This window comes from Aspergillus aculeatus, assembly GCF_001890905.1.
Source record: "Aspergillus aculeatus ATCC 16872 unplaced genomic scaffold ASPACscaffold_20, whole genome shotgun sequence".
Taxonomy (NCBI): Eukaryota; Fungi; Ascomycota; class Eurotiomycetes; order Eurotiales; family Aspergillaceae; genus Aspergillus; species Aspergillus aculeatus.
The window spans coordinates 19,025-31,425 of NW_017962995.1; the positions used below are offsets into that span (position 1 = coordinate 19,025).

General features: G+C 54.1%; 4 protein-coding genes across 4 annotated transcripts; 2 read left to right on the forward strand and 2 right to left on the reverse strand.

The window, feature by feature from the left end:
• Positions 1-2,251: 2,251 nt before the first annotated feature.
• ASPACDRAFT_55075 (DUF4246 domain-containing protein) lies at positions 2,252-4,388 on the reverse strand (the record flags this gene model as incomplete). Its single annotated transcript, XM_020202957.1, has 3 exons — positions 2,252-3,333; positions 3,368-4,105; positions 4,208-4,388. The coding sequence occupies 3 exons, from the start codon at positions 4,386-4,388 to the stop codon at positions 2,252-2,254; spliced, it is 2,001 nt and encodes a 666-aa protein (XP_020051705.1).
• A 545-nt stretch (positions 4,389-4,933) lies between these two features.
• ASPACDRAFT_64286 (glycoside hydrolase family 71 protein) lies at positions 4,934-7,776 on the forward strand (the record flags this gene model as incomplete). Its single annotated transcript, XM_020203989.1, has 4 exons — positions 4,934-5,382; positions 5,473-5,519; positions 5,747-6,309; positions 6,406-7,776. The coding sequence occupies 4 exons, from the start codon at positions 4,934-4,936 to the stop codon at positions 7,774-7,776; spliced, it is 2,430 nt and encodes an 809-aa protein (XP_020051706.1).
• A 489-nt stretch (positions 7,777-8,265) lies between these two features.
• On the forward strand, positions 8,266-9,814 carry ASPACDRAFT_81852 (Ketol-acid reductoisomerase). Its single transcript, XM_020205967.1, has 2 exons — positions 8,266-9,529; positions 9,594-9,814. The coding sequence occupies exons 1-2, from the start codon at positions 8,355-8,357 to the stop codon at positions 9,619-9,621; spliced, it is 1,203 nt and encodes a 400-aa protein (XP_020051707.1). The 5' UTR covers positions 8,266-8,354; the 3' UTR covers positions 9,622-9,814.
• Positions 9,815-10,547: 733 nt separating this feature from the next.
• ASPACDRAFT_81853 (tryptophan--tRNA ligase WRS1) lies at positions 10,548-12,231 on the reverse strand. Its single transcript, XM_020205968.1, has 4 exons — positions 12,041-12,231; positions 11,484-11,981; positions 11,092-11,416; positions 10,548-11,018 (listed from the first exon to the last, which is right to left on the reverse strand). Exons 1-4 carry the CDS (start codon positions 12,166-12,168, stop codon positions 10,620-10,622), a joined length of 1,350 nt encoding a protein of 449 aa, XP_020051708.1. The 5' UTR covers positions 12,169-12,231; the 3' UTR covers positions 10,548-10,619.
• Between the last annotated feature and the right edge of the window lie 170 nt (positions 12,232-12,401).

Consider the following 12,401-nt stretch of genomic DNA (forward strand, 5'->3'; position numbering starts at 1 on the left):
AGGAGGAGGAGGACGGTGAAGAAACCACCGCAACCCGCGAAAATGTACCAGCAATCGCCACCACCACCGAAGAAGACGAGAGTGAACTCGTCCGGCCCCTCACAGTGCCCACAGTGCCATACACAAACCCAGGACTCGGCGCAGTGGCCACCGGACCCCGATTATACAGCTCACAGCGGCCGTCGCCGCCACTGCTAAACAGCCAGGCTTCGCAGCGACTCACGCTCCCACATTTGGCCGCGCAGGCGCAGGCATCCGCGAATCCGTACCCGAAGGTCAGTGCGGCGCTGCTGAAGAAGGCGATCGTGTTTGGGGAGCCGGGGGACGAGGTATCGAGGGTTGTAGCTAGTGTTGTTGCGGTGAGAAAGTATGTCAGTAGGGCGAGACTTGGGAGGTGCATTGTGTTGGTCTTGGTTGGGTTGGAGGCGTCGCTGTCTGATTATCAAGTCCTCAGATATGGTGAATAGTTTTTCTTAGGGGCTCTATGGTTTGCGATGCTTAATATCGTTCATGGGTCTTTAATTCACGAGGGACAGGGGTTCAAATGAGAGAGTCGCTATGCAGGCGTGCACGTCACAAAAAGCATGTAAAACACGAACATGGCTTCTTCCGTCCTGAGGTGTTTCTGTTCGTCATGGAGCGGTTTCAGGACCAACAAATACCGCTATCAATATGGTGGAGTGAAGTGAGACATCGGCCATCGGGGCTTATGACTCGGAGATTGCAGAAGGTCTAGCGGTAGGGTTCGGGTGATGCGCCAGGGCTCCACGAGGCTTAACCGCTTCCCCCTCCCCCACATAGTGGAGGCCCTAAAGGTGAACCGACCCTGTAACTATCGAAACAATCCACAGTCCGGTCTTTACGGGCTATAAGCTAAAAATTACGAGACGCTTTGAATCAATAAATCGGCGGCGTCAGGGGCCAACGGTCGGATATGTCGAAGACGACACTTGGACAAAGGGTTTGCCGATTAGGAGGGCACTTGATAGGGAGGCATATATAATGCTGTCTGGGGCAGTGACGAGAAGGTATCCAACGCCACTGTCAGTTGGACAACAAACGTGATATCGTTCAGATCCCCTTCATTTTCTCTGTCTACTTTACAAGAATGAGGGTCACACGTACCATCCTCGCACTTTGCTTGCTCGTTCGAACAACTCACTGTGCGGTGGTTTCGTCCGCATATGAGGCACTCTTTTCCTATTATCCCTACCAGATTGACGCTGCGGCGGCTGCCCGGGCTGAAGCAGACGGGGTCCCCTGGACGCAAACCATCGGCCAAGAATGCATAGGGGCCGACTGCAGCTTCAACGGCCTTTGTCCAATCAATCCTGGACCCGCAGGCAGCCGCTGCTTTGATGCCCACCGCGCTAGGGGAGACCACGTCCCCGGATATCTACGACTTGGCGCAGAATATCCAGGACAACTGGAATTATGATTATTGGAAGCTGGTTGGCGGGAACATCATTACTGAGAACAACAAACCCTGGTTGACCATGATTACGGCCATCGTGGACAAGGTCCAAACTGCGCGTGCGGTGGTGCCATCGGCGGATCTGGTCAAGAAATGCACCACGGCGCTGCGGTGGGCGCAGGCTGCGCGCCTGACGGACCTGGTCGGGGACATGACGGCAGACACCTTGGACGGGCGAGCGCACCAAGGCTTTCATAGACAATTTCAAAAACATCGAGCCGGAAAGCATCACCCGAACGGTGGGGACCGATCAAACTGGCAGCGAGCCCCGCGCGATCGAATTCGAATTTGAGGATTTGAATTATGAAGGCATGGCAGGGGATGACGCAGCCCAATTAGCGAAATTCATGGCTTGGACCGAGACGACTCCGTCCAAGAAAATCTGGCCCAGCTACAGGAGACATTGAGAATGGGCGCTGCTCTATGGAGAGAAGGCGACAATTGTGGAGACAGCGTGTTGGAATTGAAGACTTCGTGTTCTGAGTGTATGTAATCGCGGGTTGGCTCAATAGTGCATTTGCATAGTGTATCCGTACTAGTGAAAATATGAGCTAGTCCTTCCTCGCTTGAAAGTTGATATCTGATAAGATTCTGGCGCATCCACGCGGTCAATATTGAGCTAGCCTCCGATGGCAGAGGTTTTCTCTGCACGCTTCCAATGGAAGTTGAAGTAGCGTCAATGCCCCTGAGCTAAGCCTTGACTCCACTGGGACTAGTCAGGGTCCCACTGCCGTGCAACTCAGTATCCAAAGAGAAACCAGAAGTGGCAACGCGAGATCATCCTTGCTCCCCGAGCCGAATAGGAAACCAGAAATCATGAGTACCCACCCCTTGGGATTGGGCACAGATGGCACGTTCACGCTCTACGGCTGACTGCTCCTTGAACCCCACCGCCTCATCCAATCCCATCGGCCAATCTCCTGTCGCGCGCATGATGAGATCTTGTAGCTCTTGTGGCAATCCAAATTGGAATCTTAATTGATCGAGTATTGTATCCTCTCTCCACCAGGCATGCTGTTGTGGTGGCACATTACGGGACGAGCAAATGCGGTAGTGCGGGTCGACCAGCCAGATAGTGACAAAGCGCTGATGACCCGAGAGATGAGGATCTTGAAGTGAGAAGGGCAGGGTCCTGTATCTGAGGGTATTGGGCCAGGCTAAGAAGCATCCCTGATGGGTGGCGGTTACTGATCCCAGAGTCTGTAGTTTCGGAGGGGCATCGCCGAAAGTCGCTGGATCTTCATCCGCCCGAGGCAAACCAAAAATCTTCTGCATCGCGTGGGGCTCTAGTGTGATCTCGAACGCATCCAGGTCGACTTCTTGTTGGAAGGAGATGCGCGCCTCGGTGATGTTTTCGACGTCGTAGTAGTATCGTGCGGTGGCAACCACGTGCTCATTCAGGAGCCCGTCAACATGATAGTCATCGTCTTCAGAGAAGATCGCTTGTTCCGCGGTGAGCTCAATGCTGCTGACCCATACGATCACTTGTAATCCCTGATTGCGAAACTGGTTCTGCAAATAGACTGATTGATACTGGTGGTCATGGTCTGAAGGAGGGAGCCGTTTCCTGTAAACATCTTCCGAGGTTCTCCTTTTACCAACAATTGGCTGCGCGGTTTTTCCTAGTTTCCACTCATCGTAGGAGTATGAGACGCCAGGTTCCGGATACTGGAAACTGTGAAGTCGAAACTGTTTCTCTGATACAACCTCCTGTACTTGTTCGATAGACTTCCACATCTCTGGAGTCATGAAGCCCAGCAAATCCTTAGGATAAACCGGTTCAGATGGATCGTCGTCAATGATTCGAAATTTTAGGTCAGGCTCAGGAATTGTAAGATACTGTTTGATCTTCTCACAGTCTATAGCCCAGGTTAGCCCGAGCCAGTGTTTAACGCCACCCAAGAACTTCCGATTTGAGTTGATCGTATGGTTCATTGAGCCCCGTCTTCGCAAACCCATATGTTCTGATGCGGGGGGGATAACGACTAACAGGATCCCTGATCAAAATGTCGTTCCATGGCTTAATGCAGGCTGAAATCAGCTTCTCAATCGCCGCATAGGCTTTGCCGTTACGTGGATGAAGATTGTTGATGTATGAAGTGATTCGCACGTTAGTCCCCTCCGGGCTAACGAATTCCACTTCACATGGTAGCCACTGAAAACGGTGGGACCAGCGATAAAGGGGCCCGATTGAGTCATCTCTTGGCGGGCGTCCATGTTGTGTCGTCCATGTATCTATAGGGTGCTGAAGCGAAGGCGCAACGTGGACGTCGGAGCTGGTGGTAGGATACGATATACCGGCAGCAGTTATGGTGACTTGGCCTCCTTGACTGAGAACGGCAGTGCGACCATAGACCAGCATGTATAATTCGGGGTCCACCAGGTCATGGTAACCAGGTTTCCCCTGCAGGAGTGGCTGGAATGCTGCTTGTAATTCCTTTTGCAAGTCCCCGTTGACAAGCACGGCCGACTTGCACACCCCCGAATCAGCATTCAATGTAATGATATAATCCTTTTCACGGAAGCTGACAGCCTTATCACGTAGCTCCGCAATGCACCAGTCCCATGTCTTTGAGGTAATAAGGTCCAAGTCGATACTCATATCTCCCCATTCCTCCGGTCCCGATCGGGCTTGAAACTGAACGAGAATCTCCCTATACCATTGCTGGACAATACCTTCATCAAACACGTCAACCTCTCAATTTTGCCGCTCTGTCAGCATCTCCATGATACGTAGCATCAAAACCTCAGGTTGGGTTAACCGGATTGCTCGACCTCGGCTTCCAGCCCAATCTGGCAGAGCTCCGTGCGCAAAGCGTTGACCAACGGGTAATTCATAATCCACTGGGATATCATGGAAGCCGGGGACCTGCAACTGGTCATTTCCGGTATTGTCGAATTTAATGGAAGACATTTTTATCTGTACGTGGGGGTTCAGACTGGGTTGAGACACAGAGCAGAAGAAAAGGAGAAAGAATTGGAGATTCGAAGACGGCGCAGCCCGATGCTGGTGATATAGTGCGTGTATTGTTTACCACCATAGCCCCCGGCAATAACGGCAGTCCGTACGCTGATGGCCGTGGTTCCATACCGTGTATTACCGTATTACAGTCGTATGAGTGATTGAAGTCACGATGATTAAATACATGGCTTCAAGACTTTCGAATCGCACTCGAAATATGAAAAGGGGTGGATCGCGTTGGGCGAAGATTGGGGAGATATACGAGACGACAGAATGAATGCAAGACCGACCTCGGGTGCTTCTATCCTTCGAATGTTATAGCTTCTTGCGATGTCCTTTCTTTCCTTCTAACCTTCACGTTTCCAAGCCCATTCGTTCATTCATTCATTTATTCATTCGTTCCTTCAGTCCTTCCTTCATTTGTCCGTTCCTTCTATCTTTCTAATTGCATTCGGTCGCTCATTTTCCCCAGTTCATTACAACTTTCACTCGTCAGGATGCTGCTTGCTCTGCAATTCATTCTTTCCCTTTGCCTGGCAACACTTCAGACCCAGGCTCGGGCTGTCTTCGCCCACTTTATGGTATCTAATACTCTGCAATATACCGTAGACGATTGGGAAGATGAGATGACGCTGGCCAACGAGGCCAATCTCGACGCCTTCGCTCTGAACATTGCTGTCGGAGATGCCACCAACACCGGCCCGGTTGCCAACGCCTTCTTGGCGGCCGAAAATGTGGGCTTCAGTCTGTTCTTCAGCTTTGACTATGCCGGAAATGGGGCCTGGGCCGAGTCCGACGTGGTCAGCATGATTTCCACCTACGCGCTGACCGGGGCGTATTTCCAGCATGCCGGCAAGCCCCTCGTCAGCACCTTCGAGGGCCCGGCCAACGCGGCTGACTGGGTCTTCATCAAGGAGCAGACGGGGTGTTTCTTTATCCCGGACTGGTCCTCAGTCGGGGCAAAGGCAGCAGCAGGGCTTGCGGACGGTGTTGCAGATGGGCTATTCAGCTGAGCGGCGTGGCCGTACGGACCCAGCGACATGAACACGTATATTGATGCCTCGTATATCGACTTCTTAGACGGTAAGCCATACATGATGCCGGTCTCTCCGTGGTTCTTCACCAATATGCCTGGGATATGATAAGAATTGGCTTTGGCGGGGCGACGACCTTTGGTATGATCGCTGGGAACAAGCTATGTACCTGGCGCCCGAATTCATTGAGATCATATCGTGGAACGACTTTGGTGAGTCCCACTATTGGGCCTATCCAAGCTTCTGGATCAGCTCTTGCCAACTCAACATATATAGCATTCGGCACCGGCGAGGCCCCTCACAACTACGTGCTGGAAATGCCGCACGACGGCTGGCGCGTATTCCTCCCCTGGTTGGTTGACACGTATAAGCAAAACATCCCGACCATCACCCAGGAGGAAGTTCAGGCGTGGTATAGGCGCAATGTTGGGGGAGAGTGCGTGTCGGACGGCGGCACCACGGGTAATACCGCCAGCCAGCTTCAGCTGGAGTATTGGCCCTATAAGATTGGGCAGAACAAGGTCTTCTTCTCTGCGTTGCTCGGGTCGGCGGCAGATATTCCAATAACCATCGGCAGTGAGAACATGGGTGCGCAGTGGAACAGCACTCCAAGCGGGGGTGCAGGTATATATCACGGATTTGTGAGCTTCTCTGTGCAGGATGGCCCAGTTGAGGTCACAATCTCGCGCGACGGAGCTGCCATTGCTAGTTTTACGGGTGCGGACATCGTGATCGGGTGCTCGAGTAGCACAAATATCGAAAATTGGAATGCCTGGGTGGGAAGCGCGATGGCCTCGGCCACGATTGACGCGACGCCTACATACTCTCTCCTAAACGCTGTGTGTATCGAGAGGTGAAGTACGGGGATTTTCGATGGATTCTGTGCGTTTACCTGTAGTCTCGGGTATTGCTCGGTGGGTACGTGTCTGCGCAAGAAAATAGGCCCGCAGCCGGAGCTGCGCAAGAGTCTGGGAGTAGTGGGATATCCCATCACTGGGGAGACGGCGGATTACAGTAGACTCTGTGCCTTTGCCTGCAATTACGGCTATTGCCCGCCCACGGCTTGCGGGACCATCGAAGTAGCCCTAACTGTCACCACTGCTTCGCCTTTTACCCCGACCACCTGCACCGCCGGCCAAGGGGAGGGTAATCTCGCTGGGCTCTGCAATTATGCCTGCAACTATGGATTCTGTCCCATTCACAATTGCACATGCACCTTCACAGGGCCCTTGGATCTGCCCCCTGCCGCGAACACCAGCATTTACGGATTCTACAGCGGTAGCGGCTCTGACAGTGGCTTGTGCGAGTTTGCCTGCGAGAGGGGATACTGTCCGTCTCCTACATGTCTGGACGATACATCCACCACCGGCACTGACGATGACGACAACGACGACGACGAAGATTTGGTTTGTGCAGACGATGGGACGGACACACGCGCCGTATGTAACGAAGAAGTTTGCACGGGTTGCAACTACAGCGTCTCCTTCGCCAGTTTTACCGACCTTTCCGCCGCGGCCCCGAGCTACAATGCCAGCTGTGTGAACTACTATCTTATCGGGGCCCTGTCGAGTATGCTAGACTCCGCCCTGGCAAATTACACGCAAGTAAACAGCAGCTATCATGATAAGTTTGAAGACTATGTCAGCTTCGTCAAGAAGGAGGTGCTCGAGGTACTGGACACGCTGATGGCGGCGGGAGGCGGGGGAAACGCATACTTCGAGTGCACCTACAGCGCCGGCGGGATCACGAACATCTCCACCACCAGCTGCCCGTACCAGGTCCCACAGACCACAGACGACGTAGACATCAATAGCATCGTCTACTACGACCTGGTGAATGCGACAGGATTGTGGGATATGCTGTTGAGTGACTACGGGCTGCAGTCGAGTTGGGTGCAGCTGGGCGAGCGCGTCATTCATAATCACTGCTCCCCTCAACGACAAACACCCTCACGGGTACGGTATGCCACGAGCAGACCTACACCTGGAAGGGCTACCCCGTGGCGGCGGCTGATCTGGTTGTCACCGACCCCGGCCACCATCGTCCAGTCGAGTTTGCCCAACATCCAGAACCTGAGCAATACACTCACCCTCACGAGGATCCTGATTAGCTCCGGCGCGTGGGGCGGGCCCCTGGACGACATCGTGCTGAGCGTGTCGACGGCTGTGTTCACCCTCGTTCAAGCCGCGCAGAACATGGCCCAGATCGAGACGATCGCGACGCAGTACGAAGAAACCCAGAAGGGTCGACCCCTAGCATCTGAGCATACAAGCTGTGACTCAGAGCACCTCGATTGCTATTCTTGACCTCTATCGCCCACTGTTCCTCGAGTATTGGGAGAGGAGGAGGGGGGGCGGGTACCAGAGAGCGACAGTTTGAGTTGGTCACGAATATAGATTAACCTTCCATACCACCACCAATCCAGTGAGCCTTGACCCTCGGGGTTCCCCAGATCGAACCGAAAGAGTTGTCCTAGATCTACAAAATGATAATCGGAGTGGCATCGGGGCTGGACCCCGGAGTGACTCATGTGACGGACCCCGAAGCAGGAGCCGAGACTAACTACACCCAGCCAAGGCCGCTTGCGGCAACCCACGGTTGATCCACCGAGAAACCAATCAGCAGCCGTACAATCCGACATCGGCCGGGGAGCAATTGTCAAACTCCGGATCACGTGAATCGCCGCCGGCCGATCTCGTCCCCAGCAACGAGTTTATAAAATGGACGAGAGCTGCAGCTGTCCTCCTTTCTATTCTTCTTCTTCTTCTCCATCTCATCAATTCTTTTCCACTCTCCTCTCTTCCCTTTATCCTCCTCCATCCTCCATTCGCCTCTTTTCTCCTTCCTTCTTTCGTCCTATTTCTCATCCACACACATACACACAATGGCCTCTCGTGGACTTCCCCGTGCCCTCCGCCTGGCCCGCGTTGGTGCCCCTCGCTCCGTGCTCTCCGCCGCCCTCCCCCGGCCCGCCCTCAAGGCTGCCACCGCCGCCGTTCCCCGCGTGACCGCCGCCCCGATCACCCCCGCCCGCGGCGTCAAGACCATGACCTTTGCCGACAGCCAGGAGACCGTCTACGAGCGTGAGGACTGGCCCCGTGAGAAGCTCCAGGAGTACTTCAAGAACGACACCCTTGCCCTGATCGGCTACGGCTCCCAGGGTCACGGCCAGGGTCTGAACCTGCGCGACCAGGGTCTCAACGTCATCGTCGGTGTCCGCAAGGACGGTGCCTCGTGGAAGGAGGCCATCCAGGACGGCTGGGTTCCCGGCAAGAACCTGTTCGACGTCGAGACCGCCGTCAAGAAGGGTACCATCGTCATGAACCTGCTCTCCGACGCTGCACAGTCCGAGACCTGGCCCCAGCTGAAGCCCCTGATCACCAAGGGCAAGACCCTCTACTTCTCCCACGGTTTCTCCCCCGTCTTCAAGGAGAAGACCAAGGTCGAGGTCCCCGAGGACGTCGACGTCATCCTCGTCGCTCCCAAGGGCTCTGGCCGCACCGTCCGCTCCCTCTTCCGTGAGGGCCGCGGCATCAACTCCTCCGTCGCCGTCTTCCAGGACGTCACTGGCAAGGCCAAGGAGAAGGCCATCGCCCTGGGTGTCGCCGTTGGCTCCGGATACCTGTACGAGACCACCTTCGAGAAGGAGGTCTACTCCGATCTGTACGGTGAGCGTGGCTGCCTGATGGGTGGTATCCACGGTATGTTCCTCGCCCAGTACGAGGTCCTCCGTGAGCGTGGCCACAGCCCCTCCGAGGCTTTCAACGAGACCGTCGAGGAGGCCACTCAGTCCCTCTACCCTCTGATCGGTGCCAACGGCATGGACTGGATGTACGCCGCCTGCTCCACCACCGCCCGCCGTGGTGCCATCGACTGGTCCGCTCGCTTCAAGGACAACCTCAAGCCCCTCTTCAACGAGCTGTACGACGCCGTCCGCGACGGTACCGAGACCCAGCGCTCCCTGGACTACAACTCCCAGAAGGACTACCGCGAGAAGTACGAGAAGGAGATGCAGGACATCCGTGATCTCGAGATCTGGCGCGCCGGAAAGGCTGTTCGGTATGTTCCTCCCGGAAAATTATCATTGTCAATCAACACCAATGCTAACTTGAAATGTCTACAGCTCCCTCCGCCCCGAGAACCAGAAGTAAATCAGTCACTTCATCTTTTTCTGAATTCTTTGAGATCGGGATAGAAACCCCTGGGGGGAAAAGTTTTACGACTGTACTATGATGTGAACTGTTTAGGATTTCCTTTTCTTCTTTTTCTTTTTTGTTCAAACCTATCCTATCTACTGGTGTATAATCGGAAATATCGTTACCATAAATTCTTACTTTCTACCGCATCTCGTTTTCAATCCTTAGACACTAGTTAGATCCGAAGGCACACACTCGAAGCATAGGAAAAAGTGTATGACTCATCGAACCGGCAAAATCCGGGGAAAGGTCGAGGTCGAGGTCGAGGCTTTCTTCCCTCCCCTCCCCCCACTTAAAAACCGACTGTGCGTTCCGGGCTCGGCTGCAGCTACCGTACTCCAAGTCTGAATGGACCAGTCGGAGTGCGGACCCCGACTCCGGGAGCCCGATCTTCAGCTACCGACCATTAAACAACACCACCGTGTGCCCCGATATCGGGAAATTTGTAACAATGTCACCCATCGAATTAGAGGGGAAGGAGAGAAAACAAAACGCTCGTTCTCTTCGATGAACTTTGTGTCTATAGGAGTTGTTTTCAGCATGTCACTTTCTGAGCCTCATTGTAAACTTTGATATCTAGGCAGACGATCCCTAAATCCACGTCGTAAGTGACCCAAGGGACAGAAGTACTGCAAACGCTGTTAAAGCACCAACTAACCACGGAACTTCGATCGCCTGTCAGCGGACGTTTTAGGTAGTTGGCCGTAGGCTTTCGCTGCAGTGCCTTTCTCTCGACGAAAGTAGACAAAGTATCCATCCATCTCTGTCGCTGTCTATACGTAGCTTACCTTCCACTACCGGCAAAGCAGGATATGCTTACCACGACCTAACCTCGTACCTACTTTTTCAGACAAGATAAAGGACGAGAAACACCTCAAACAAAAATGGTATATGTCTAAATCATCCCCTCGAAAATCCTCTCTACCCTTATCCACCGAACGTGAACGACCTAGTCACGCCTTTTTATTCTTCTCCTTCTTCTCCTTCTTCTCATTCTTTGGCCGCTCAGCCAGCGTCTCCTCCGGGGGCGCGGGCACGGGGTGGGGGTTTCCCTTCCACTCGAGCTTGCGGGGCTTCATGTACGCGGCCAGCACCTCGTCCGAGACCTCCTTGCGCTTCTCCTGGAACTGCGCGACGTACTCCTGCAGCACCTCGATGGTCATTTTCTTCAGCTCACCCGTCAGCAGATCCCCCTTCTTGTAGCTGTCGTACACCTCGGCCAGCTTGGCATCGTCCTCCTCGAAGTAGGTCAGGTAGATGTATGAGACGTCGACGTCCGGATTGCCGCCCAAGCGGCGGTGGTCCTCGATGCTGACCTGGCCGCCACTGAAGGCGTATTTGTTGATCTTGGTCTGTTACGCACAAGAAGAATGAATTAGTGAGGGGGCTGGGAATTTTAATGCTTGAGGAAATTGAGGTACGTACTTTGATCTGCTTAGCAGTATCGGTCATGAAGATCGCCGAGTTGGGTTCCGACGCAGACATCTTGCCGCCGGCACCTTGCAGGGCCGTGAGGAACTTGGAGTGGATGAGCGCCGGCTTGGGAGACGGGAACTTCATGCGGTGGGCGTTTTCCCGGAGCAGACGGAAGTACGGGTCCTGGTCGATACCCATGGGGATCAGACATTGGATGTTGGCGATCTCTTGCGTGCGTTCCTGGAGGGGCTCGTCCTTCCAAATTTCGGGGTAGGAGGTCGCGAAGGCGGCGACACACTGCACGGCGGGGAAGAAGATGCGGCCGACGTTAGTGCTACCAACCAAATAGGACAGGTGTCAGAAAAGAGATGAGTGGTCAGCATAGATACAGGAGAACATACCTCTCGTTGAACCCGAACGCGCCACGGACTTGGTTGAAAGTGACCAGACTGGAGAACTCCCAGGCGTTCATCAAAATGTGGTTGCTGATGTACTTCAAGTCGCTGTAGATAAAGGTCTTCTTCAGGTCAAACCCAAGCGCAATGATATCCTTGGCATTCTCCATGGCGAAACCCAGAGCATCCTCGAAGGAGATGTTGTCCTTGAACAACGCCTTCTCGTCGTCCGTAAGCATGAAGACGAGTGGGACGTCGAATACATCCTGCAGCCACTTGGTGAACTGGAGGGGAATGGTGTGACCGAGGTGCAAACTGCCACTGCTGGGCCCACGGCCGGTGTAGAGGAAGAAAGGCTCACCCCGTTCGTAAAGGGTCAGGATCCGGTCGAAGTCACGGTGGCTGAAGAACAAGCCGCGGCGGAGCCAGCGGTGCGGCTTGTGTCCGGTGACCTTCTCGAAACGCTCGAGAAGCTTTTCGTCGATGATCGAAGTATTCCATTTCCTGTACACATCCAGGGTCCGTCAGCATTAGCCCAAGATGAGAAGTGCAATCGCACGTACCGACAGATGGCCTCATAGTCGATAGCAACGACCTCGCCGTTCTCGTCGCGTCCACCCTCCACAGACCAGGGGTTAATGTCCTGCTCATGGGCAGGCTTGTTCTCAGCCGCGGGCGCGTTTTCGGCCATCCTGGCAGTGTCTATGCAGTCTGGAGGTGAAAGGAGAGAGAAGAAAAAGGAGCTGGGCAATGCGTCGGCGGAAATCCAGCCAGGCCGAGGGGAAATTGAGTGCCCCTCCAAATTTCCCCTTTGGGCATTAAGTTGTCACGTGCTTCTGTTATTCACGCCGGAGTCCCGCACTATCCCCGATTGGATCTGTCGAACCGTTCCAAGTTAACGCACTTCTGCACCTATACTGTATT

Bases quoted from the DNA above. Each gene is read 5' to 3' on its own strand.
- ASPACDRAFT_81852 (XM_020205967.1), top strand. From the start codon at position 8,355: ATGGCCTCTCGTGGACTTCCCCGTGCCCTCCGCCTGGCCCGCGTTGGT. The intron at 9,530-9,593 runs GTATGTTCCTCC...AAATGTCTACAG, and splicing joins CGCGCCGGAAAGGCTGTTCG to CTCCCTCCGCCCCGAGAACC.
- ASPACDRAFT_81853 (XM_020205968.1), bottom strand. From the start codon at position 12,168: ATGGCCGAAAACGCGCCCGCGGCTGAGAACAAGCCTGCCCATGAGCAG. The intron at 11,982-12,040 runs GTACGTGCGATT...GGATGTGTACAG, and splicing joins GACTATGAGGCCATCTGTCG to GAAATGGAATACTTCGATCA. The intron at 11,019-11,091 runs GTACGTACCTCA...TGTGCGTAACAG, and splicing joins ATACTGCTAAGCAGATCAAA to ACCAAGATCAACAAATACGC.